This window comes from Trichomycterus rosablanca, chromosome 1 (assembly GCF_030014385.1).
Source record: "Trichomycterus rosablanca isolate fTriRos1 chromosome 1, fTriRos1.hap1, whole genome shotgun sequence".
Taxonomy (NCBI): domain Eukaryota; kingdom Metazoa; phylum Chordata; class Actinopteri; order Siluriformes; family Trichomycteridae; genus Trichomycterus; species Trichomycterus rosablanca.
Genome location: NC_085988.1, coordinates 31,706,051 through 31,733,623, shown reverse-complemented (window position 1 = coordinate 31,733,623; position 27,573 = coordinate 31,706,051). Strand labels below are relative to the sequence as shown.

The 27,573-nt window shown below is 41.0% G+C and overlaps 1 protein-coding gene across 1 annotated transcript in view; it reads right to left on the bottom strand.

The window, feature by feature from the left end:
* The window catches only part of trim44 (tripartite motif containing 44), a 102,029-nt gene extending 83,479 nt beyond the window's left edge, over positions 1-18,550 (bottom strand). The window contains exons 1-3 of the mRNA XM_062991414.1: positions 18,470-18,550; positions 7,594-8,190; positions 5,413-5,490 (exon numbers count right to left, since the gene is read on the bottom strand). Coding sequence (XP_062847484.1) covers positions 5,413-5,490; positions 7,594-8,136 — 621 coding nt within the window. The 5' untranslated portion in view covers positions 8,137-8,190; positions 18,470-18,550. The remainder of the gene's footprint in view (positions 1-5,412; positions 5,491-7,593; positions 8,191-18,469) is intronic.
* Between the last annotated feature and the right edge of the window lie 9,023 nt (positions 18,551-27,573).

The window sequence follows — 27,573 nt, the reverse complement described above, 5'->3', positions numbered from 1 at the left end:
CTATAATTACTGCAGTCTGGAAGCTCAGGTATACATTTATCCTGCTGCATGTTTTTATTAAATTGAAAAAAAAACACTGATAAAACGCTACACAGACACAAGCAGCAAGGATGCAAAGTTCAAACCAAGTTTCTTAGATCCTGAATGCTTTGCAGCAAGCCACCATGCCAACGTCAGGTAGTTTTGATGTGTATTTTGGGTAGTTGTTGTGCTAGAACAACCAATTGTGTCCAAAGAATTTTGCTCTCTAATCTTTCTGCAACACATCAGTTCCACATTAGGTATACTATTACCACTGTTGGGTTTGACAGTGGGTTCAGTGTTGATGATAGAGAGAATAACTGACCCTGCTGTCTGAATGGAAAGGATGGTATTTATATCTCACCCGTCTATCAGTGATACCCTATAATCACTGCAATCTGAAAGCTCAGGTATACATTTATCCTGCTGCACGTTTTCAACAGGTGGGAGAATACCAAAGCAACGTTGGATCTGACAGTGGGTACAGTGGTTGATGAGTGTAAATGGCTCACCTTTTCTCCTCCAAACATACTTCTGTACAGAACCTTTTCTACTGTCCACTTGTTATAGAGGTTGTTCATTTGTATGAGTGCAGACAAACTAAACCTATGTACAGTGTATCACAAAAGTTAGTACACCCCTCACATTTCTGCAGATATTTAAGTATATCTTTTCATGGGACAACACTGACAAAATGACACTTTGACACAATGAAAAGTAGTCTGTGTGCAGCTTATATAACAGTGTAAATTTATTCTTCCCTCAAAATAACTCAATATACAGCCATTAATGTCTAAACCACCGGCAACAAAAGTGAGTACACCACTAAGAGACTACACCCCTAAATGTCCATGTCTCCAACATGTCATGTGACTCGTTAGTGTTACTAGGTCTCAGGTGTGCATAGGGAGCAGGTGTGTTCAATTTAGTAGTACAGCTCTCACACTCTCTCATACTGGTCACTGAAAGTTCCAACATGGCACCTCATGGCAAAGAACTCTCTGAGGATCTTAAAAGACGAATTGTTGCGCTACATGAAGATGGCCAAGGCTACAAGAAGATTGCCAACACCCTGAAACTGGGCTGCAGCACAGTGGCCAAGATCATCCAGCGTTTTAAAAGAGCAGGGTCCATTCAGAACAGACCTCGCGTTGGTCGTCCAAAGAAGCTGAGTGCACGTGCTCAGCGTCACATCCAACTGCTGTCTTTGAAAGATAGGCGCAGGAGTGCTGTCAGCATTGCTGCAGAGATTGAAAAGGTGGGGGGTCAGCCTGTCAGTGCTCAGACCATACGCCGCACACTACATCAAATTGGTCTGCATGGCTGTCACCCCAGAAGGAAGCCTCTTCTGAAGTCTCTACACAAGAAAGCCCGCAAACAGTTTGCTGAAGACATGTCAACAAAGGACATGGATTACTGGAACCATGTCCTATGGTCTGATGAGACCAAGATTAATTTGTTTGGTTCAGATGGTCTCAAGCATGTGTGGCAGCAATCAGGTGAGGAGTACAAAGATAAGTGTGTCATGCCTACAGTCAAGCATGGTGGTGGGAATGCCATGGTCTGGGGCTGCATGAGTGCAGCAGGTGTTGGGGAGTTACATTTCATTGAGGGACACATGAACTCCAATATGTACTGTGAAATACTGAAGCAGAGCATGATCCCCTCCCTCCGGAAACTGGGTCGCAGGGCAGTGTTCCAGCATGATAATGACCCCAAACACACCTCTAAGACGACCACTGCTTTATTGAAGAGGCTGAGGGTAAAGGTGATGGACTGGCCAAGCATGTCTCCAGACCTAAACCCAATAGAACATCTTTGGGGCATCCTCAAGCGGAAGGTGGAGGAGCGCAAAGTCTCGAATATCCGCCAGCTCCGTGACGTCGTCATGGAGGAGTGGAAAAGCATTCCAGTGGCAATCTGTGAAGCTCTGGTAAACTCCATGCCCATGAGAGTTAAGGCAGTTCTGGGAAATAATGGTGGCCACACAAAATATTGACACTTCAGGAACTTTCACTAAGGGGTGTACTCACTTTTGTTGCCGGTGGTTTAGACATTAATGGCTGTATATTGAGTTACTTTGAGGGAAGAATAAATTTACACTGTTATATAAGCTGCACACAGACTACTTTTCATTGTGTCAAAGTGTCATTTTGTCAGTGTTGTCCCATGAAAAGATATACTTAAATATCTGCAGAAATGTGAGGGGTGTACTCACTTTTGTGATACACTGTATATGTGAAGTCTCAAAAACACTACACATCCAAAAAAGACTTATTACCAAGCCGGTCAGCTCAAATGAGTAAGTGCACTGCTATCATTTGTATTAAATTAATTATATAAATTATCTAATTATCTAATTTTGTAAAAACAGCTTGGGGCCTTTTTTTTGTTTAAGCATGACTATGCCTCTGCCCACAAATCAGTGTTTTAAGACATAGCTTTGAAAGTTTCCTGTCAAGCCCCCTTCAGTTGACTGCACTGAGCCCTGACCACAACTACCCTACCAAATACCTTTCGAAAATAATTAATGCCCCTGGTTTGAAAATGGGAAGTCCTACAAGCTTATGGTCAGGTGTACACATATTTATAGTTATAAAGTGTACATGTTCCTTGTAAAACCCAAGTAAACACAAAACGCTTTATTTTATTTAAATTTTTTATCCATTTTCTCCCCATTTTCCTCCCGATTTAGTGCACTCAATTTTGTCTTCCGCTGCTGAGAGATACCAGATTGCATCCAAGGAGAGCACACGCCTTTTTCGACTCTCGCCCCTGCATTCTGCACAGGCATCTCTTCCGCCAATCAGGGTCCTTACACAACGTATGAAGACCCACCCACCCACACATAGTCCGGTCCCCACCCTGCAGATACGGTGGCCAATTGGTATCTGCTGCAGGCACTGCCAATTATGCCCGCCAGATGATGCCCAGCCGACCGGTGGAAACACTGAGTTTCGAACCGAGGAGTTCAGAATCTCAGTGCTGGTGTGCTAGCGGAATATCACACTGCGCCACCTGGGTTCCCTGATGATTGCATTTATTGCAGACAAAATGTTGTTTAGCACTATCTGTGAAAACATAGTTGCACTTTACCTTCTAAATCAACCAGATAACCATATACAATTGACAATTAGATTCAATTTCGCCAGCCACACCCAGACATGATTATGTTCAGACCTCTTGTACAGTGTATCACAAAAGTGAGTACACCCCTCACATTTCTGCAAATATTTTATTATATCTTTTCATGGGACAACACTATAGAAATAAAACTTGGATATAAGTTAGAGTAGTCAGTGTACAACTTGTATAGCAGTGTAGATTTACTGTCTTCTGAAAATAACTCAACACACAGCCATTAATGTCTAAATGGCTGGCAACATAAGTGAGTACACCCCACAGTGAACATGTCCAAATTGTGCCCAAAGTGTCAATATTTTGTGTGACCACCATTATTATCCAGCACTGCCTTAACCCTCCTGGGCATGGAATTCACCAGAGCTGCACAGGTTGCTACTGGAATCCTCTTCCACTCCTCCATGATGACATCACGAAGCTGGTGGATGTTAGACACCTTGAACTCCTCCACCTTCCACTTGAGGATGCGCCACAGGTGCTCAATTGGGTTTAGTCCATCACCTTTACCTTCAGCTTCCTCAGCAAGGCAGTTTTCGAAGGGAGGGGATCATGCTCTGTTTCAGAATGTCACAGTACATGTTGGAATTCAATTGGAATTCATGTTGGAACTGCAGCTCCCCAGTGCCAGCAACACTCATGCAGCCCAAGACCATGATGCTACCACCACCATGCTTGACTGTAGGCAAGATACAGTTGTCTTGGTACTTCTCACCAGGGCGCCGCCACACATGCTGGACACCATCTGAGCCAAACAAGTTTATCTTGGTCTCGTCAGACCACAGGGCATTCCAGTAATCCATGTTCTTGGACTGCTTGTCTTCAGCAAACTGTTTGCTGGCTTTCTTGTGCGTCAGCTTCCTTCTGGGATGACGACCATGCAGACCGAGTTGATGCAGTGTGCGGTGTATGGTCTGAGCACTGACAGGCTGACCTCCCACGTCTTCAACCTCTGCAGCAATGCTGGCAGCACTCATGTGTCTATTTTTTAAAGCCAACCTCTGGATATGACGCCGAACACGTGGACTCAACTTCTTTGGTCGACCCTGGCGAAGCCTGTTCCGAGTGGAACCTGTCCTGGAAAACCGCTGTATGACCTTGGCCACCATGCTGTAGCTCAGTTTCAGGGTGTTAGCAATCTTCTTATAGCCCAGGCCATCTTTGTGGAGAGCAAAAATTCTATTTCTCACATCCTCAGAGAGTTCTTTGCCATGAGGTGCCATGTTGAATATCCAGTGGCCAGTATGAGAGAATTGTACCCAAAACACCAAATTTAACAGCCCTGCTCCCCATTTACACCTGGGACCTTGACACATGACACCAGGGAGGGACAACGACACATTTGGGCACAATTTGGACATGTTCACTGTGGGGTGTACTCACTTATGTTGCCAGCTATTTAGACATTAATGGATGTGTGTTGAGTTATTTTCAGAAGACAGTAAATCTACACTGCTATACAAGTTGTACACTGACTACTCTAAGTTATATCCAAGTTTCATGTCTATAGTGTTGTCCCATGAAAAGATATAATGAAATATTTGCAGAAATGTGAGGGGTGTACTCACTTTTGTGATACACTGTATATCAATATGAAAAAACAGAATGGCTCAAAAGAAACAAAATTCTGGTTCTGAAGTGGTCAATTCAAAGTCCTGACTTTAATCCCATTGAGATGCTTTAAGACCTTAAACAGCAGTTCATGCTTGAAAACCTGTCAGTGTGGACCAATGTTAAAATAATTCTACACGGAAGAGTGGGCAAACATTTCTCCACAGTAATATAAGAGACTCATATCATAAACATTTGATTGCAGTTGTTACTGCCAAGCATGGCACAACCAGTTTTTAGATTAACGTAGCAATTTGTTTTCACAGGGGTGATATAGGTTTTGCAAATAATTTATCTTAAATAAGTCAAATGAACATTTAAAAGCTGCGTTTTGTGTTTAGTATATTAAATTAGTTGGACGATCTGAAACATTTAAATGTGACAAATTAGCAAAATCAGATGAGGGGTAAACACTTCACAGCACTGTGTGTATACGTTGTAAGGACTTCTACAGTGCAAGTAGTTTGAAATTAGGAGCCCTGCTGTAGGATCAGATTTGCTGCTTTAATAGTGTTGTTAGACAGAACACACTTACACAAAAACTGATTTAGTGTCTAATAATTAGAAGACCTGTAGTCTGAAGCAAGTCTCTCCTATGATACTACCAGAACAATAAAACACCAGTTACCATGGCCTACTTACATCTGGACTGGTCCACTTTGTCTTGATCTTCTCTGACATGTCTTGAGTGCGTGCTAGCAGATCAACACCCTCTTTACTCTGAGAACATAAGGAAAACAAAGAGGTCATAGAATGAACCTTCTATTGCACTGAAAAACACAGGAAATCAGGTTTAATCCATGTATTTACTTTATGCCTATCTGTAGTGCCCTTATTGTCATTGCACATGTAATTTTTTATGAGGTCCAACCATGTATTGGATTGTCAAACATAAATGGCTGGTACATCATGCACTTCTCTAATGCACTTTGCTGTTACACATGATGTTTAATGTGGGATATTGGGTCATTTTAAAAACTACATTATGTTCATCTTTTGAAGGATGAAGGTGTAGTTTTAACATTGCAGTCTGTGCTTCACAACGTCCTATTACAGTGCATTGATGGTGTTCATCAAACCATGCTAATGATTTAAGCACTATGTGGGGGGGGGGGGGGGGGGGGGGGGGGGGCAACAAGAGCAAATGTTTGCGTGATAGGATGCACCTTGTCTTGGCATCATAATATTTCTTGGCTGTTTGTTGGACCAATTTATTGGCTGCCCATATTATTGTGAATCCATTATTGCAGTCAACAGTTCGCATGTATAAAATCTATTATAAGCTTGTAGCGTTGTCAAAACAAATTAGGGAAGGACCTTTCCTGTTTTAGTATGACCATGCCCCAGTGCATAAAGCAGAGTCAATAAAGACATAATTTGTCTAGTTTGGTGTATTGGAACTGCACAAGTGCTTGACCTCAACTCCAATTACCAACCTGGGGATTACCTGAAATGTCGATTTGCTCTTAAAAAATGACCAGCCCCCCAAAAATTGTAAAAATTGTGAAAATTGTTATAGCCACACAGTGGGCTCAAACTTGATATTTATGCTGATTGTTTTAGAGCAAAATGCTCAATAAGCTAATTAGTAATTAGTAAACCTAAGAACATAATTGGCAAACAACAGTTTTAGCACACTTTCTAGGTGTAAACTTAAATAACAACTTTTTTTCCAAGCACAGTATGCATTAATACTTCTCTAGTTCTCTACATTTTGTTTTTAAATCAAGATCCTTTCTGATCACAGGATGTGCTCTGTTTTATACTTTTAGCTTAAGCACAGTTCCAAACATTCATATAAAACAATGTTCCAACTGATGAACATCAAACCATGTTATTATTACTGCAGTGCTAAGAAATATCTATCACCCAAACAACATCTAATTATTCAGGGTCTGTTTTTCAGTGGGGTGGAGAGAATAACAAGGTGCACAGACTCCTTAATTTTGGACAATTAACTGAGTTGGAGATTTAATTTTCAATGGATTTAATTGACATTTGCGTTCTGTTTGCTCTTATTATTCTTGAGATGTGTCTAGAAAAAGAACACAACTGGGTCTGTATGGGTTCAGTTTACACTGCATTGTCAGGAAAAAAACTTAAACCCCATCAAACATTTGTGGAGAGATATGAAGATGTTTTACTAATTTTTAAAAAACTATTATGAGTTATTATTATTCTTATAAGTGATTATAAGTAGATTGAAGGGTAAATGGCAATGTAGCTATTCAATTTATTTTATTTATTAGGATTTTAATGTCATGTTTTACACTTTGGTTACATTCATGACAGAACAGGTAGTTCCTCATTACACAAGATTCATCAGTTCACAACTTTAATGGCAAATACAGTCAAGGACAATTTGGTATCTCCAATTTACCTCACTTGCATGTCTTTGGACTGTGGGAGGAAACTGGAGCTCCCGAAGGAAACCTACGCAGACACAGGGAGAACATGCAAACTCCACACAGAAAGGACCCGGACTGCCCCACCTGGGGATCAAACCCAGGACGTTCTTGCTGTGAGGCGACTGTGCCACCCATGTTGCTATCCAAAATCAAACTATTAAAACAATAAAGAGTGCAAATGGCCAAGGGGTCTGTATACTTTCTGAATTCACTATATTTGGTAGGTGTAGCTCATAAAATGGTCAAAGATTTATGTACACAATGGACGTACTTAGCAACTGGTGAGTGTATGAATATTTCTACACTGAAATTTGGATTGATTTAGAAAGGAAGAATAAATGGAGGTAACATGATATAATAAACACCATGTGGGTTCATTTAATGCTGTGTGTGTTTTTACTTAGCTCACACTCACTTTCTGCCATATGTAGGCCTCGCGGAGTGTGATGATCTCATGCTCTCTGTGTTCACCCTGGACTGCACACAACACACACACAATCTTCTCATCATGTTTGCAGTAGAGCGAGCCCTCCTGATTATGTTCCTTACACCTCAGTCTCTCTACAGTCACTGTATCTCTTTTTCGTGATTCATTTGCACTCCGTTCTTCCTCTTCTTCCATCTCTACACCTGCACCACCACCTGCACGTCCACTTTCAGCAGCGTTGGCTCCCTCCAGCCTGTTTTCAGGTACCTCAGTCTGAGCCTCATCGATGCTCTGGGGGTGGGCACTGAGTCCTGGTTCTGCAGGGGGTTCTGGGGTGCTGTAGGGCTGAAGTGGATGTCTGGTGCTTCGAGTGTGTTTTTCACCGTGGACCTCGCAAAACGCAAAGCAGCAAATCACACACAACTGCGTGGCGGGCTGCGGCTCATCTGGTTCACACGCATCACACGTGCCGTCCATCTGAGGCAAGTCGTCATCCTTGCTGCTATTCCAGGGTGCTTGTGAGGGGTTCATGATAGAAAGGGAAAGACGGCGGGCTGGAGAGGGACACAGGGGTCGCAAGGATGCCTAGAAGCAGATAAATGACAAGGTCAAAATAGCATCAGCTTCAAGCACCCAGTAAACATAAGCTAAAAAAGTGTAATCTAGTTCTTGTTCACAGTTTGTAGTGGAGCCTGCTGAGCTTGTGTTAGATTTAGCTATTTATTAGATTGTTTAGATGGTCAGTTACACGGCTTATCAGGGCAGCACGATGGCACAGTGGGTAGCACTGTCGCCTCACAGGAAGAAGGTCCTGGGTTCGATCCCCAGGTGGGGCGGTCTGGGTTCTTTCTGTGTGGAATTGCATGTTCTCCCCGTGTCTGCGTGGGTTTCCTTCGGGTGCTCCGGTTTCCTCCCACAGTCCAAAGACATGCACGAGAGGTGAATTGGAGATTGTCCATGACTGTGTTTGATATAACCTTGCGTGAACTGATGAACCGTGTGTAACAAGTAACTATATACCATTTCTGTCATGAATGTAACCAAAGTGTAAAACATGACATTAAAATCCTAATAAATAAATAAACACAGCTTATCCTACTTTGTTAACTACTACAAGCAACTCGATTAAATAAAGTAGTGAAGCTACCAACGCACTATTAGAAAATGTAATCAAACTAAAGTAGTTTCCATACTTGTAGCATTTTATTTATTTATTAGGATTTTCACATCATGTTTTACACACTCTGGTTACGTTCATGACAAAACAGGTAATTACTGATTACACAAGATTCATCAGTTCACGGGCCGCTCAGGTGGCGCAGCGGTAAAAACACATGCTGGAACCAAAACTGGATCTCGAATACATCGTATCGAATCTCAGCTCTGCCTGTCGGCTGAGGCTGAGCAGCCGCATGAACAACGATTGGCCTGTTGTTCAGATGACTAAGCCGGATGGGGGTCTCTCTGTCATGACTGGTGCAATTACGACCTCTGCTGGCTGATTGGTGGTGCCTGCATAGAGATGAGAAAAGAGTGCTCTTAGGGTGTGTCCCTCTGTACACAACACTAAGCTGCACTGCACTCGTCAAAGTGTAGGTGATAAGATGCATACGGCAGGCTGCCCACGTGTCGGAGGGGGCGAGGGTTAGCTTCGTTCTCCTCAATCAGAGCAGGGATCGGCATTGGTGGAGAGGAAGCATGACGCAATGGGGCAATTGGACGCGCTAAAAAAGAAAAATATAAAATTAAAATAAAAAGATTAATCAGTTCACAAGTTTTAATGTCAAACACAGTCATGGACAATTTAGTATCTCCAATTCACCTCACTTGCATGTTGTGGACTGTGCGAGGAAATCGGAGTTCCCGGAGGAAACCCACAAAGACATGGGGAGAACATGCAAACTCCACACAGACCACCCCACCTGGGGATCAACCCCAGGATCTTCTTGCTGTGAGGCAACAGTGCTACCCACTGAGCCACCGTGCCACCCCCATACTAGTAGAAACGATATTTATAATTTAGTAGTAATATTTATGAAAACCTATAACATTAATAACATTTTGTGTATTTAAAGGCTAATTTGTCTTACAGAGCACTGCTTAATGCTAAAATTAAAGTATAACAAAAAGTTACAGCTGCCTTCTTGCTGTATGACTTTTACTTTATACTTTAATCTACGAGCTTTTTCATTAAAGATAATGACAGCTGGGACGGAATCTGCCTTAATGTGGTTAAAAAGATTAACTGGGTCAAAAATCTCATTAAAAAATTTCCTAGTTTTCACTTCATTACTGGTAGAACTGTGGTTGAAAAAAAGGTTTTTGAGCCTCTTATAATTTAATGCCACATACTTCTAGAACATACACACATCTATCTATATATTTCACATTATATTTGCCTCACAGTGCCATTGTGCTGTTTGTGCTGCTCTTTATGAGTACTGACATTTTCTTTTGTGCTGTTTTGCATGTTAACATATTCCTAGTCTTTTTTTAATAGCAGAGGCTATTTTGATTTATGGCCATATTATTCTTTCATCAGCTAAGGGTATAAACTCATGCATCAGCCACCAGCAGCTGGAGACTCACATGGATGGATGATACGGTAAACAAATACAGCAGTACCTTGTAACTTAAACTCGTCCCTTAAACTCAAAATCTTTGAAACTCTACACCCTTCGTCAAGAAATTTGTACCCTTAAACTCAACGTTTACCCTAAACTCAACGTGTTCAGTTTTAAAAAAATATATATATTTATTTTATTTCAAATTTACAATGAACAACTGCTTTATTCAGCGCTCGGCTTGAGCAGTGCAGTAAGACGTCATCAATGTGCGAATATGAGACGAATCTGCATTTGTGTGGAATAACCATCAAATCATCCGCATGTATGTGCATTTAGCTATATTTCCCCCGTTTCACTTTTAAACTTGTATTATAGATGAGTGCTGAGAAATGTAAGAATCAGCTTTTTTCAAGAGTCTAAAACGCTTATCATTTAAAAAAAAAAAGCTTAACGTGACTTGATGTACTGAAATACGACATAGAAACACTAAAACTCTCTTAATTATTACTGCTCATAAGTTCTCTCCACTAATGAAATCCCTCGTTTGCTGTTTTAGTACAATAAGTCACGTTAGGTTTTGTGCACGCCACCACACTCCATAAGGAAAAAACGGCACAACCAGAGCAAAAGCGGTTTTGTCACTTCTCATGTGAATGTGCCCTTACTGAAGGGAATACAGTATTCCAAGATAAAACATCTCCACGATTAAGAAGCATAAGGAAACAATAAAGAAGTAAAGATTAAGTGCAGGTTTTATTGTGTTCTTTATTGATTTTTTACTGTTTTCAATGGTATGTCAGTGTTTTTTATATTATATTTGTGTTATTTTCAGTGTATAAGTGTCAAAAACAACCCTATTATTTCACATTACCCCAAAATGCTTAGATATGCTGTGACATTTAAATAATGCTCATTAGTTGTTAGAGGACCCAGTCTGTGACAGGAAAAAGTTTCCCACACCATTTAACAGCTCCCACCCACCCAAACTGTTGACACAAGGTAAATTGGGACTACGAATTATTGGTCTTTTTGCTAAATTCTAGGCGCGTTGAAGCGGAAATCTAGACTCTCCAGACCAAGAGATTTGCTGATTTTGATCAAGATTTGCAGTCTTTGCAAGAAAGCAGGTGTGCTTATTTTATTCATAAAAGTGAAATGGGTATTTTGAGAAAGGCTAGAAGGTTTCTTTTGATAGTCCTTACAAGTAAGCAAAATATGGCAAACTTTAAACAAAAAAAGGTCCATATCCTAAGGTAAATTTCAGTACAGTATGAATCATATGCATATGTATTTGTATATGCAGTCTAAACATGCTAGTGATGTTTAAAAACCAAATGAACATTATGTATTAAGAGTTGATTAAGCTGGTATGAAGGTCAGTGTGGTGTAGCTGTATATTTAATCACCTTATGTTACTACGGATGCAAATTTTGGCATTTTCTTTTAATTAATAACCGACAAGCTTAGAGTGTTTTATCAAAACATGAAACACAACACACATCTTCACATAAACAAGTCCTCCATGTTTTGATTAATAAACAGTGTAACCTAGAAAACATGGCAGTAATGCACAACAGTAAGAAGAAAATAAAAACAGTGAGCAAAACCAGTTCAGCATTAGAGAGAGATACGAATTGACGTTATTACTTGTAAGCAGACTGTAGCTCTTAAATAGGATCAACTGATAGCTTTTCTATTCAAATGACTTTTTTTAACCAAGAGCATTAATTACACACTGACTTCTTTGTTATCAGTAGATCAGTTATCAATGGCATCCCTACTACAAAAAAAAAAAAATCATGTTTCCTCATGGGCACTGACTTCGAAATGTCAAAATGTAAAGAAAGAAAACAAGAACAGCTGTCCATCAGAAAGACCTTAGAACCAGCAAACATCAAATAGAGTCAAGTCAAGGCCTACTGGTGAAACTCATTCTTCTTTAACATTCATCTCTCATCTTCCTATTCTGTTCCTCTGCAAGAGAATTGAGACCTGCTGCTCTCTGTTCTTATTTAAACAGCACCTTAATTCAGCCTACTCATTCTCTCTCTCACACACACACACACTCACACGTCCAGTTAAATGTACATAAAAGTTGGATGACACACTGCATACTAAGCGGATAGTTATATAGAATAAAGCTGATTAGTTTTGCCTACATTGATCTTAATAATCCATTATTATTAACTTACTGACTGATCGACTGATCGCACAAACTAAATAAAGCTCTAATGGATCTACCTCAGCCAGAATAAAGAAAATCAATTAAAAGTCAATTTGAAATGACATATATTCTTTAAAGAAAGCTAAATAATCAAAAGTACTAATATTAAGAAAATATCATGTAAGCATAAATATTCATTTGTGTACATAATTTTACTCATTTATTTATTGTCTGTTTTACCACCACTTTATCCCATTCAGGGTTGTGGTGGGTACAATTCACAAGGTGAAAGGTAGGACACCCTGGACAGGCCGCCAGTCCATCACAGGTCAGACACACTCACACACACATGCACACACACACACTAGTATCTCCAATTACCCTGACTGCATGTCTTTGGACTGCAGGAGGAAACAGAAGCCACACAGACAACGTGCAAAATCAGCTACCCACTAAGCCACCATGCAGCCCAATAATCAAGACTTTTGAAGCCTACTGAAGTAAAATATAACTGACAACACCATCACCATGTTCAATATACAGTGTATCACAAAAGTGAGTACACCCCTCACATTTCTGCAAATATTTCATTATATCTTTTCATGGGACAACACTATAGACATGAAACTTGGATATAACTTAGAGTAGTCAGTGTACAACTTGTATAGCAGTGTAGATTTACTGTCTTCTGAAAATAACTCAACACACAGCCATTAATGTCTAAATGGCTGGCAACATAAGTGAGTACACCCCACAGTGAACATGTCCAAATTGTGCCCAATGTGTCAATATTTTGTGTGACCACCATTATTATCCAGCACTGCCTTAACCCTCCTGGGCATGGAATTCACCAGAGCTGCACAGGTTGCTACTGGAATCCTCTTCCACTCCTCCATGATGACATCACGGAGCTGGTGGATGTTAGACACCTTGAACTCCTCCACCTTCCACTTGAGGATGCGCCACAGGTGCTCAATTGGGTTTAGTCCATCACCTTTACCTTCAGCTTCCTCAGCAAGGCAGTTGTCATCTTGGAGGTTGTGTTTGGGGTCGTTATCCTGTTGGAAAACTGCCATGAGGCCCAGTTTTCGAAGGGAGGGGATCATGCTCTGTTTCAGAATGTCACAGTACATGTTGAAATTCATGTTTCCCTCAATGAACTGCAGCTCCCCAGTGCCAGCAACACTCATGCAGCCCAAGACCATGATGCTACCACCACCATGCTTGACTGTAGGCAAGATACAGTTGTCTTGGTGCTTCTCACCAGGGCGCCGCCACACATGCTGGACACCATCTGAGCCAAACAAGTTCATCTTGGTCTCGTCAGACCACAGGGCATTCCAGTAATCCATGTTCTTGGACTGCTTGTCTTCAGCAAACTGTTTGCGGGCTTTCTTGTGCATCAGCTTCCTTCTGGGATGACGACCATGCAGACCGAGTTGATGCAGTGTGCGGCGTATGGTCTGAGCACTGACAGGCTGACCTCCCACGTCTTCAACCTCTGCAGCAATGCTGGCAGCACTCATGTGTCTATTTTTTAAAGCCAACCTCTGGATATGACGCCGAACACGTGGACTCAACTTCTTTGGTCGACCCTGGTGAAGCCTGTTCCGAGTGGAACCTGTCCTGGAAAACCGCTGTATGACCTTGGCCACCATGCTGTAGCTCAGTTTCAGGGTGTTGGCAATCTTCTTATAGCCCAGGCCATCTTTGTGGAGAGCAACAATTCTATTTCTCACATCCTCAGAGAGTTCTTTGCCATGAGGTGCCATGTTGAATATCCAGTGGCCAGTATGAGAGAATTGTACCCAAAACACCAAATTTAACAGCCCTGCTCCCCATTTACACCTGGGACCTTGACACATGACACCAGGGAGGGACAATGACACATTTGGGCACAATTTGGACATGTTCACTGTGGGGTGTACTCACTTATGTTGCCAGCTATTTAGACATTAATGGCTGTGTGTTGAGTTATTTTCAGAAGACAGTAAATCTACACTGCTATACAAGCTGTACACTGACTACTCTAAATTATATCCAAGTTTCATGTCTATAGTGTTGTCCCATGAAAAGATATAATGAAATATTTGCAGAAATGTGAGGGGTGTACTCACTTTTGTGATACACTGTACATCCATTGTTACCCAACAGGTATTTTAAATCAATGATATGCTTTCAATAGTTTGGCAGGTTAGTGGAAAGCCATCAACTGTTCAAGCTTGCCTGTGTCCCTGTGCACAAAGTAATGTTCATAAATATATTATTCAAAGAAATTGGTGTGAAGGAACTACAGGGGCCTGCACCAAACTCTGACTTCAACCCAATTAAACACTCCAAAGTTTTGTACAAAGCTTCAACAGGAGAGTATAGCCCGTTATAGTCACAAAGGAGAACTTTGTATTAACTATATAATACTGCTTAGGATTTTAACATGTTTTACACACGTTTGTTACATTCATGACAAAACAGGTAGCTACATTCATCAATTCACAAGTTTAATATCAAACACAGTCATGGACAATGTAGTATCTCCAATTCACCTCACTTGCATGTCTTTAGACTATGGGAGGAAACCGGAGGAAACCCACGAAGCCACGGGGAGAACATGCAAACTCCACACAGAAAGGACCCAGACCGCTCCACCAGGGAATCAAACCCAGGACTTTCTTGCTGTGAGGTGACAGTACTACCCACTGAGCCACTCTATTAATGATATAAACTTTATATTAATTGTCATCGTCTTGAAATTGGAGCTCCTGCTGCCTCAGCAGAGCAGCCAACATGCTGAAAGACCCATCTCACACTGGACATCATCTTTTTAACCTGCTGCCCTCTGGAAAATGCTTTAGGTCCATCACATCCTGGACAAACAGACTAAAAAACAGTCTTTACCCTAGGGCCATACAAGAACTGAACACTTCAAAACCACACACTGACAACTGACTCTTATAAAAACACTGCACGAGAGAACCAACCAATAACATCAAACACTGGTAACTAAATTCCTTTAAAAAACAGTGCAATGATGCATTCTACTCTGTTCATATTTATATTTATTCTGACTGCACTATTGTTTCTAGAGTGTGCAATATATTCTGTGCAATATCTCCTTAAGCTACTCAGGGCATGTGCAATACCATACTGCTACCTCACTGCTGTTTTCAATCATTGTCTATTGTCTGTTTGTGTGTATTGTGTATATGAATATACTACTTGTTCTTATGTTTACTTATTGTATGTGTAAGCGCCGCTGGATTGCTACTATTTCGTTGTACACTGTGCAATAACAATAAAGGCATCTTATCTTAAAATCATGGTCAGCTGTCTGTATACTTTTGGCAATAATATGTATGCATGTGTGCATACTGAATAACAGTGTGTATCCTTACTGCTTTACTAATTGCAAAAATGCTAGTGCACCAATCCACTAACAGGTATATTTTTTGAAAGGAAACCGACAAGTGTTCTTTGTACATCCAAGAAAAACACACTAAACTTCTCACAGATAGTGACCAGCAGTGTTGCCACTCCTTGGGATTTTTTGAGGGATCGACTTGGGATTTTTAATTTGCACTCAAGCAATTAAAATATGCATGCAATTTTATGGTCTACGGTAATAAATAAGGAATAACAAAGCATACTACTACTAAATAATAACCTTTGGTTGTCGCTGGCCATTTTCACACCTACTGTATATTTACTTCTTTACTTACTTACATTTTCTTGGACACGAGAACATGACATCATGTCTGTTGTCACCCGTGCATTTTACTTCAGTTTTTTGGTAATTGTGATAGATTGCAGGAATAAATCTGCGCCAATCGTCATTTTGTAAACAGTTTAAAATCTGATTAGACAGGACACTCTCTGGGTTTGAATGACATTAATATATATATATATATATATATATATATATATATATATATATACAGTGTATCACAAAAGTGAGTACACCCCTCACATTTCTGCAGATATTTAAGTATATCTTTTCATGGGACAACACTGACAAAATGACACTTTGACACAATGAAAAGTAGTCTGTGTGCAGCTTATATAACAGTGTAAATTTATTCTTCCCTCAAAATAACTCAATATACAGCCATTAATGTCTAAACCACCGGCAACAAAAGTGAGTACACCCCTAAGAGACTACACCCCTAAATGTCCAAATTGAGCACTGCTTGTCATTTTCCCTCCAAAATGTCATGTGATTTGTTAGTGTTACTAGGTCTCAGGTGTGCATAAGGAGCAGGTGTGTTCAATTTAGTAGTACAGCTCTCACACTCTCTCATACTGGTCACTGAAAGTTCCAACATGGCACCTCATGGCAAAGAACTCTCTGAGGATCTTAAAAGACGAATTGTTGCGCTACATGAAGATGGCCAAGGCTACAAGAAGATTGCCAACACCCTGAAACTGAGCTGCAGCACAGTGGCCAAGATCATCCAGCGTTTTAAAAGAGCAGGGTCCACTCAGAACAGACCTCGCGTTGGTCGTCCAAAGAAGCTGAGTGCACGTGATCAGCGTCACAGCCAACTGCTGTCTTTGAAAGATAGGCGCAGGAGTGCTGTCAGCATTGCTGCAGAGATTGAAAAGGTGGGGGGTCAGCCTGTCAGTGCTCAGACCATACGCCGCACACTACATCAAATTGGTCTGCATGGCTGTCACCCCAGAAGGAAGCCTCTTCTGAAGTCTCTACACAAGAAAGCCCGCAAACAGTTTGCTGAAGACATGTCAACAAAGGACATGGATTACTGGAACCATGTCCTATGGTCTGATGAGACCAAGATTAATTTGTTTGGTTCAGATTGTCTCAAGCATGTGTGGTGGCAATCAGGTGAGGAGTACAAAGATAAGTGTGTCATGCCTACAGTCAAGCATGGTGGTGGGAATGCCATGGTCTGGGGCTGCATGAGTGCAGCAGGTGTTGGGGAGTTACATTTCATTGAGGGACACATGAACTCCAATATGTACTGTGAAATACTGAAGCAGAGCATGATCCCCTCCCTCCGGAAACTGGGTCGCAGGGCAGTGTTCCAGCATGATAATGACCCCAAACACACCTCTAAGACGACCACTGCTTTATTGAAGAGGCTGAGGGTAAAGGTGATGGGCTGGCCAAGCATGTCTCCAGACCTAAACCCAATAGAACATCTTTGGGGCATCCTCAAGCGGAAGGTGGAGGAGTGCAAAGTCTCGAATATCCGCCAGCTCCGTGATGTCGTCATGGAGGAGTGGAAAAGCATTCCAGTGGCAACCTGTGAAGCTCTGGTAAACTCCATGCCCAGGAGAGTTAAGGCAGTTCTGGAAAATAATGGTGGCCACACAAAATATTGACACTTCAGGAACTTTCACTAAGGGGTGTACTCACTTTTGCTGCCGGTGGTTTAGACATTAATGGCTGTATATTGAGTTTTTTTGAGAGAAGAATCAATTTACACTGTTATATAAGCTGCACACAGACTACTTTTCATTGTGTCAAAGTGTCATTTTGTCAGTGTTGTCCCATGAAAAGATATACTTAAATATCTGCAGAAATGTGAGGGGTGTACTCACTTTTGTGATACACTGTATATATATTATTTTAATATTGCAATTTGCAATATGAATACTGATAATGATCCTGTTTTTGTCAGTTAACTCTGGATTTTTGTTTTTGAGAATAACTGTGAGAATATGTTATATAAATCATTTCAGTTGCTTGGGATTTTTAGTACAATCTTGGGATTCTTGTGGCAGGATCTTGGGAATTCCTAAAATGGAGAGTGGCAACTCTGGTGACCAGAGACTAGGTTAGGACCATGGAACTCTCAATAATCTTTGGGTGCATTTAGCAACTATCCTGTAACGTTTTTGTCTACTCTGTCAGCAATAGTGCTGGTAAATCCGCTTCATTTTATGGACTCGGGTTAATATGAGTCACTCAGTAATGTGATCCAGTTCACTTGGGTCAGTTGAGTCACTTGTACTGACATTCTGATTGCGATTGATTTACTGCATGAAAATGCATTGTAATTTGTAATTGTAATTAAGTAACTAATCAATCAACAACTTTGTATGTGCTGTTTCTTATTTATGTCCACCAGCATTACATAAACACAAACACACACACACACATGCACACACTCACAGCGTTTCAGCAGTTGTGTATTGGTGTGTACCCTCAGTGTATCCGCTGCTGCTCTCACTGTAATTTCGGGTGCATGAACTGTGTGGTTTTTCGGCTTTCTTCGGTCTGTTCTGCAGAATACAGGAGCAGTGAACAAAACACAAGCATAACTGAAGCTAGCACTTCCTTAGCATTTCTGCTATTTCTACCTCTTTGTTTTCATTTACTTTCACTTTCCCGCTAAGCTAAACCGGTGCAGCTCTTCCGTGTTTTGGTCTGACACTGCTGCGTGTGTTTTACACAACTTCCTGTCATAGCTGAGAGGGAGAGAGGAGGGTGTAGTAGTACTATAGTAGGAGGTATTTTTAGGAGGTAGGTTTATTTATTTATTAGGATTTTAAGGTCATGTTTTACACACTTTGGTTTCATGACAGAACAGGTAGTTACTAATTACATAAAATTAATCAGTTCATAAGTTTTATGTCAAACACAGTTATGGACAATTTTGTATCTTCAATTCACCTCACTTGTATGTCTTTGGACTGTGGGAGGAAACCCACACAGACATGAGGAGAACATGCAAACTCCACACAAAAAGGACCCAGACCACTCTGGGAATCAAACCCAGCACCTTCTTTCTGTGAGGCGACAGTGCTACCTACTGAGCCACCATGCCACTATAATTAGTTCACAAGTTTTTTGTTTTTTTTAATGCATTTTCTCCCCTTTTTCTCCCCCTTTAGCGCGTCCAATTGCGTCATGCTTCCTCTCCAACTATGCCGATCCCTGCTCTGACCGAGGAGATCGAAGCTAACCCATGCCCCCTCCGACACGTGGGCAGCAAGCCGTATGCATCTTATCACCCACACATTGGTGAGTGTTGTGCCACCCAGTGTTGTGTACGGAGAGACACACCCTAAGAGCACTCTTTCCTCATCTCTGTCTAGGCGCCTCTAATCAGCCAGCAGAGGTCGTAATTGCACTAGTCTGACAGAGAGAGACGCATATCCGGCTAAGTTCCGCCCATCTGAACAACAGTCCAATCGTTGTTCATGTAGCTGCTCAGCCTCAGCCGGCAAGGCAGAGCTGAGATTCGATACGATGTATTCGCGTTCCCAGCTCTGGTTGCAGCATGTGCTTTTACCGCTGCGCCACTTGAGCGATTAGTTAACGAGTTTTAATGTCAAACACAGTCATGGACAATTTTGTATCTCCAATTCACCTCACTTGCATGTCTTTGGACTGTGGGAGGAAACCCACGCAGACACGAGGAGAACATGCAAACTCCACACAGAAAGGACCCAGACCGCTCCACCTGGGAATCAAACCCAGCACCTTCTTTCTGTGAGGCGACAGTGCTACCCACTGAGCCACCATGCCGCCCTATCATTAGTTCACAAGTTTTAATGTCAAACACAGTCATGGACAATTTTGTATCTTCAATTCACCTCACTTGCATGTCTTTGGACTGTGTGAAGAAACCCACGCTACCCACTGAGCCACCATGCCACCCTATAGTAGGAGGTATTTAATGGGGTATTGAATTAAGTATTAGATGGGGTATAAAGGGCAGTGGTAGTTCAGTGGCAAGGTCCTGGACTAGGAGTTTCAGAAGGTTGCAGGTTCAATCGCCACTACTGCCAGAGAGAGAACAGAACAGAGAGTGTGCATAGACTGCAACATTAACACTGGCTAAGTGGCTAACAGTGGCTAGGTGGGTAGCACTGTCACCTCACAGCAAGAAGGTCCTGGGTTGGATCCCCAGGTGGGGCAGTCCGGGTCCTTTCTGTGTGGAGTTTGCATGTTCTCCCCGTGTCTGCATGGGTTTCCTCTGGGTGCTCCGGTTTCCTCCCACAGTCTAAAGACATGCAAGTGAGGAAAATTGGAGATACTAAATTGTCCATGACTGTGTTTGATATAACCTTGTGAACTGATGAATCTTGTGTAATGAGTGACTACCATTTCTGTCATTAATGTACCCAATAGAGCTGGGCGGTTCCTGAATCACCCGGGTTAAGGATTCGAATCTTCGTACTGAATCAGGAATCACGAGTCCGAGGTCTCAATTACCCAGATCCTATGAGTCCTCTGACTGGCTGCAGCTGAGTACTCAAGGCGAGTGAGCAGACTCACCACAAACACTGTGGACTCAGATGATTTGGCTGAACCGGCTTCACTTTAGTACGTGAATCTAATTAATAAGTTAAATATTTCAATAAACAAGCAGTTAAACGCACTGGTGTTTGTTATGGGGCTACTTTAGGACTGTACCACTTAAGGAGTATCATAGCCCATTTTTTCAACTTGGTTGTTTTTGTTTATATATTTAAAATAGTCTATATTCTAACTGGCACACTGTATTTGTTTGCTATTTATATATTTGAATTTTATTGTTATAGATTCATATTATACTTTTTGCAAATTTTTCTTTCTTTGTTTCTATTTGGTTGTTGTTCTACATTTAACATATTTTAATTTTGGTTAACTAATAATTGAATTGCACATTTTTTCAATTTTGTTCCATTTGTTGTTATTTGTGTTCAAGTTGTGTTTATTTTTTGGTGTGTAGAATTTAAATTAAACTCAACATCTGTTTAATTTAAAAGAAACATCTGTAACCTAATAACGTGTCTGTGTATCCTTACAGTTGTAATTTATTTCATTTATTGGATGGGGGGGGGGGGGGGGACTCAGGTGACTCAAGTGAAACGGATCACATTACTGAGAGACTCAGATTAACCCGAATCCATAAAATGAAGCGGATTTACCACAAAGAGTGTAAAACATAACGTTAAAATCCTAAAATTATCCCATGTTCTGCTAAATTTATGCCAGGTTCTGCTCCCTAAATGGCTGTCACAGCCCTGTGTTTATTTTGTCTTAGTTATCTTTTTTATTTTCCTTTCATTATTTAATCTGCTTCTTTGTGTGTGTAATTTCTCTTTTCAGTGCTTTGGTAATATTGTAAACACTATAGAGAGAGAGATTGGCTTTTTTTTTTTTGCTTCTCCCATTGCTTAGGGGAGTACAAAGTACAGATTCAGTGCACACATGCCGGGCATCGAGAAGGAAGGCAAGTATGAAAAAATCATGGCTTCCTACAACGTTTTCACAGTGTTGAAAATACAGCCAGACAGGGAAAATTTACTTACAAAAATTTGGACAGTTCATCTTAAGTTCTAAACTCTTAGCAATGCCCCTCCAAAAAACTAATGATAATAAAAATAGGAGTAATTCTACTTCTAGTCCTCACCTCCAGTCAACATATGTGGGGTTCATCCAAGTATCCTTAATACCTCCCACCAAAGGCATGCAAATAGTAAATTGGCTGTTCTGAATTGCCCCTTGATGCGAGTGAATGGAATTGCCCCTGGGTGTGAGTAAGCTTATTTCCATCTTGTCCCCTCCAGGGACAACTGGACCCAGCACGACCAAAGATAAAGTGGTGGTAAAACATGAAACAATATTAAACAATGATATTTAATTTATCATGTTATCAAGCACTTCTAACATAGCTGAAACAAGCAAAACATATTTAAGGTGTAATTATGTTTGGGGACGTGGGAGTAAGACAAGAGGACACCAAAATAGACATAGAGAGCACATATAAAAGTTCTTACAGACAGTGCCCAGAAGAAAAGGTAGAACCCAAGTATTCAGGACTCATATCAGTGTGCAGCACACACTGTTCCCCCTTGCACCACCATGCATTTTTAACTGAATCCTCTTTTACTTATGGACGCAGTGTTGCTAGTTTTAAATATTGAGTATTTTTTTCCAGTGGTGTATATTTTTTAACCAAGAAAATATTCTAATATAAATTGTCTACTGCTACTACTTCTGCTGTTACCATGCCCTCTAGCATGCCCTTAGGGTCCTCCTGGTCTTATTCTGTTTGTACTGGAATTGCTTCCACATTTTTTGTCTTGTCTCTAATTTGCAATTCAATATACACTCACCAAGGACTGTATTAGGTACCAATCTGGTATTACAACCCCAAATCACCTGTTGACATCACCTGTTTGGAATCACATCATTATTTAGTTTTTTTCACCTCATTACTAGTCCTAAATTGCCCCGTCCCAACTTTCTTTTTGGAATGTGTTGCAGGCCTGAAATGCAAGAATGGAGGTATATTAACAAATGAAATGAAGTTGAGCAGACAAAACATGAAATAGCTTGGGTTCAAACTGTCTGCAATCAAATAAAAGTCAAAGTAAATGTAAGAAACTCATTTCTCATGCTGTCCCAACTTTTTCTGATTTGGGGTTGTACATTAATTGATTATTTTAAACACTACAACTACCATACAGCCAAAAACATTAAAACATTTTATTGCATTTTACAAAATGTCTACATATAATGATTTATAAGCTACACCTATCAAACAGATGAACTTTAGGGATACAATAACTGGCTGTAGCCTATAGGTTGCTCTGTGCATTTTTTCTCTCCCAGCACTCTGTTCATCAATCAAAAGAGACTTTGCAAAAGTGTGTCAGGTGCAGCAGTATTGTTGGGATTTTTAAATACTGTTGCTGACATCTTTGTGTGAAACACACCTGTTAGCACTCATTGTAGATGTACAGTTTAAAAGTAGAGCTTTTTTAAATGCATAACCTGTGTTAATCTCTTTCTAGTGTTTTCATTGGACACCTTCTAAACACAGGGAACTGTTGGCTTTATATTTTTGGCCACCCACCAACAAAATATCACCCACAGTTCAGTGGGGGTCCTATGATTGTCTTATTTCATTGATAAATGGAGTACAGGAGAGTGATACAGTGTACAGAACAACATTCTATGCAGAAACACTGCTATGATCTCTGGGCCCAGGGTCAACTTAACCCTAGTTCACACTACTCGATTTTTGTCCTGATTTTAACTCGCCGACTGGTCGGCCCTAGATTTGCCGACTCGGGAGCAACTCGGCATTCGCTTGGCGTTTGAAACTCGGCTCTCAACCGCTATGTGTGAACTCCTCAACAACTCGATCCGAGCAGCTTGCTGAGCGATCGGCGACTAAAGATAAATATCTAGCTTGTTAGATATCTGGATATGAGTCGGTCGACTGGCAATAAGTGTGGTGTCGAACAGCCAATGAGAACGCAAGATACGGCATGAGGGGAAACGCAGGGGAGGAGTTGTAAAAAGGTGGGACAGGGGCAGGGGCACACACTCAAGTTTTACAGTATTTCTGAGCTTATCGTTCTCTACAAAACATAACACCAATGTTGCATTGCAAAAAATATTTATTAACCTCCAACTCACTATAGAACAATCCCTGCTGGCCATGTTGCCCTATCCACTCGGATTCATTTATTTTTTTCTACTTGCTTTTACGCTGCACATCAGCGCACAAACTTTGATCGCTCGCTATTTGTTGACATGCATTTTTGGACGTGGTATCATTAAACCCCTCATCACTTCCTGTGTGTTTTTGTGACAAAACGTAGTTTGGGAGACCAGAGAAGCTCGCCTGTGATTCCAGTTGGTGATAGATCATGTAGTGTGAAACCCCCTATTGCCGATCAGTCATGTTGTGTGAAAGCCACACCCACTTGAAATACTCCCGATTACAAGAGATCCAGTTGTGTAGTGTGAACTGTACAGAGACCTGACGACTTAGAAAGTTGTGTAGTGTGAACTTGGCATTAGATGGACTGAAAGATACTGGAAACGTCCATATTGTGTTCAGGAAAAAATTACAGTGAATGTTCCATGCCACAGATGAAAAGGACCATCCAGGCTTTTATTAGTGAAAGATGCAAAAGTCAATATCTGTCATAGTATAGGGTTGCATCTTTGCCCATGGCATGGATGACTTGAATATGTGCGTACCATTGACACAAAGGCATATGCTATCATCAGGGCATCATCTTTCCTGACAAGTACATGTTTTAGCAAGACAATGCCAGCCTCACTGTGCACTACATAGACATAGATTGCGTGGGCCTGACTGGCTCGCCTGTAGCCCAGATCTGTCTCCTAATGAAAATGTATGGCACATCATTAGGAGGAGAGTTTGACAGTGTTGACCATGGACTGTTGATCATGTCTTGTAAAACTTTTATCAAGCAACATTTAGTATCCTTAGTTCCTAAATTATTAAAAAGTGTCATTAATCGAAAAGGTCATGCCACTCATAAATACAATTAAATTGATTAATAAGTACTTGTTGTTAGTGTTTGCTAAATAAATAAATATTAATATTTTCATAGCATTTTACAAAATGCTATAATCAAATTATGGATATAATCAAATTACAGAACTGGACACTATAAATGTATTACGAAGCTGATTCATGTGTTTTTGTGAATGAGAAACAAAAAAAGATTCTGAAAGACAGATGAAACAGAAGTGTCTGATGGACAGCAGCTCATGCCATCGGCAGAGATCAAAGTAACCCTGATGCTAAGCATGATGCTGACAGCAGTATGATTTAAGAACGCTTGATTCCCAAAGGCCTTAACAGCCTTAAGTTCCTTTCAGAATATTACTTTTGTATCATTAATTATCTCAGATTCTTACAGTTAGTTAAGTTTTTTCTCAGAAAGTGTACCATTATCATTTCATATGTCATTAGTGATCTTAATTAATACTTACTTTAAAGTTTTGGGCTTTGAAAGATAGATTCATTAAGACCTCTCTCCCTCCCCCATAAGTGCCTGCGACATGCCAAAGTCTTTTCACTTTGCACAAAAGCTTTCACAGTAAGTGCTGGATGCACATAGATGCTTTCAATAAGGTTCTAAATGCACACGCTACACCTCTATACGTTATTCATATAGTCATATTAGGAGATCTGGTTGTGACTTTTTTATTTGCACCAGAACAGTTTACCTTAATCTATTTTTGAAATAGTATGGATTTAATGATGCAACTTGGTGCACTTTAAGATCATTCTGCCTCACTGCCTGCCATAGCTAAATAAGTATTTTTGCCAGCCATGATGGGGCCAAAACCTTTTAATTTCTTCTGCCATTTGCAGAAGCAGAACTGCAATAAATACACCTGCACCTGACAGCCCAATCTGTTAAATTAGTTCAGGTGAAAAGACTTTCTCTGCATATGCTGTTTCAGCAAGTACAGATCCTTTCCTTAAAATGTAGATGAAGCGTATCGATAAAGCTTAACAGGGCTGTTTTTTGGAATTCATTTTCAATTTATTTTATAGCCAGTTCAAAAACAGCCTGTTACATCATCAAAATATAGATTATATATATTTTTATTACTGACACACAAGTAAGTAGGGACAGTGGTAGCCTAGTGGGTAGGGCTTTGGGCTATCAACTGAAAGGTTGATAGGTCGAATCCCAGCTCTGTCATGCAGCCACTGTTGGGCCATTAAGCAAGACCCTTAAACTTCTCTGCTCCAGGGACGCTGTGCAATGGCTAACCCTGCACTCTGTCCCCAGCTTCCAAATAAGCTGGGATATGTGAAAAAAAGAATTACACCGATCAGCCATAACATTAAAACCACCTCCTTGTTTCTACACACATTGTCCATTTTATTGGCTTCATTTACCATAAAGGAGCACTTTGTAGTTCTACAATTACTGACTGTAGTCCATCTGTTTCTCTGCATGCTTTGTTAGCCCCCTTTCATGCTGTTCTTCAATGATCAGGACTCTCCCAGGACCACTACAGAGCAGGTATTATTTGGGTGGTGGATCATTCTCAGCACTGCAGTGACACTGACATGGTGGTGGTGTGTTAGTGTGTGTTGTGCTGGTATGAGTGGATAAGACACAGCAATACTGATGGAGTTTTTAAACACCTCACTGTCCCTGCTGGACTGAGAATAGTCCACCAACAGACAGCATCCTGTGACCACTGATAAAGGTCTAGAAGATGATTAACTCAAACAGCAGCAATAGATGAGAAATCTACAAGGTGGACCAACTAGGTAGGAGTGTCTAATAGAGTGGACAGTGAGTGGACACGGTATTTAAAAACTCCAGCAGTGCTACTGTGCCTAATCCACTCATACCAGCACAACACACACTAACACACCACCAACATGTCACCTGTGGGGGTCCTGACCATTGAAGAACAGGGTGAAAGCAGGCTAAAAAAGCATGCAGAGAAACAGATGGACTACAGTCAGTAATTGTAGAACTACAAAGTGCTTCTATATGGTAAGTGGAGCTGATAAAATGGACAGTGAGTGTAGAAACAAAGAGGTGGTTTTAATGGTATGGCTGATCAGTGTATGAAAAAGGCGTTCTAAGGCTTCTTGCTTACATGGAGCAGAACAAATCAGATGTGACAAGGCTTGTACTTATATACTGCTCACAAATAAAGGGAACAACTAATCATCACAGCATAACACCATTCCAGTTAAACATCAGAGATATCAGTCTGTCTAGTTAGGAAGCAGAAGCGATTGTGAATCAATTTCACCTGTTTTGGTACAAATGAATATGACAACAGCTGCTCTGGAGAGGCAACAGCAAGAAACCCCCAAAACGGAATTGGTTTTGCAGATGGTGACCACTCATTATCTTTCCTGACTGATTCTTCTCTAGTTTGCATTTTGCTAGTGTCCTTGTCACTTATGGTAGCCTGAGGCGGTACTTGCAGCGCATTTAGGTTGCACAGGTAGTCCAGCTCCTCCAGGATGGCACATCCATACAAGCCGTTGCAAGAGGATTTGCTGTGTTTACCAGCACAGTCTCAAGAGCATGGAGGAGATACCAGGACACAGGCCCACAGGCTGTTATTCAAGGAGATCAGGAGGAACAGGAGGAGAACTGCCAGAGCCCTACAAAATGACCACCACTATGCTATTGTTGTGCATGTTTCTGACCAAACTGTCAAAAACAGATTCTATGACAGTTACATGAGGGCCGACATCTTTAAGCCCAGCACTGTGCTGCTTGATTGGTATTCACCAAAGAGCACCAGAATTGGCAGGTCCGCCACTGGCACCCCGTTCTCTTCACAGATGAGAGAAGGTTCACACTGAGCACATGTGACAGACATGAAAGAGGCTGGAGATGCCGTGAATGTTATGCTGCCTGAAACATAATCCACCATGACTGGTTTGGTGGTGGGTCAGTTATAGGAGGCATAACATTTACATTTTCAGCATTTAGCAGACGCTCTTATCCAGAGCGACT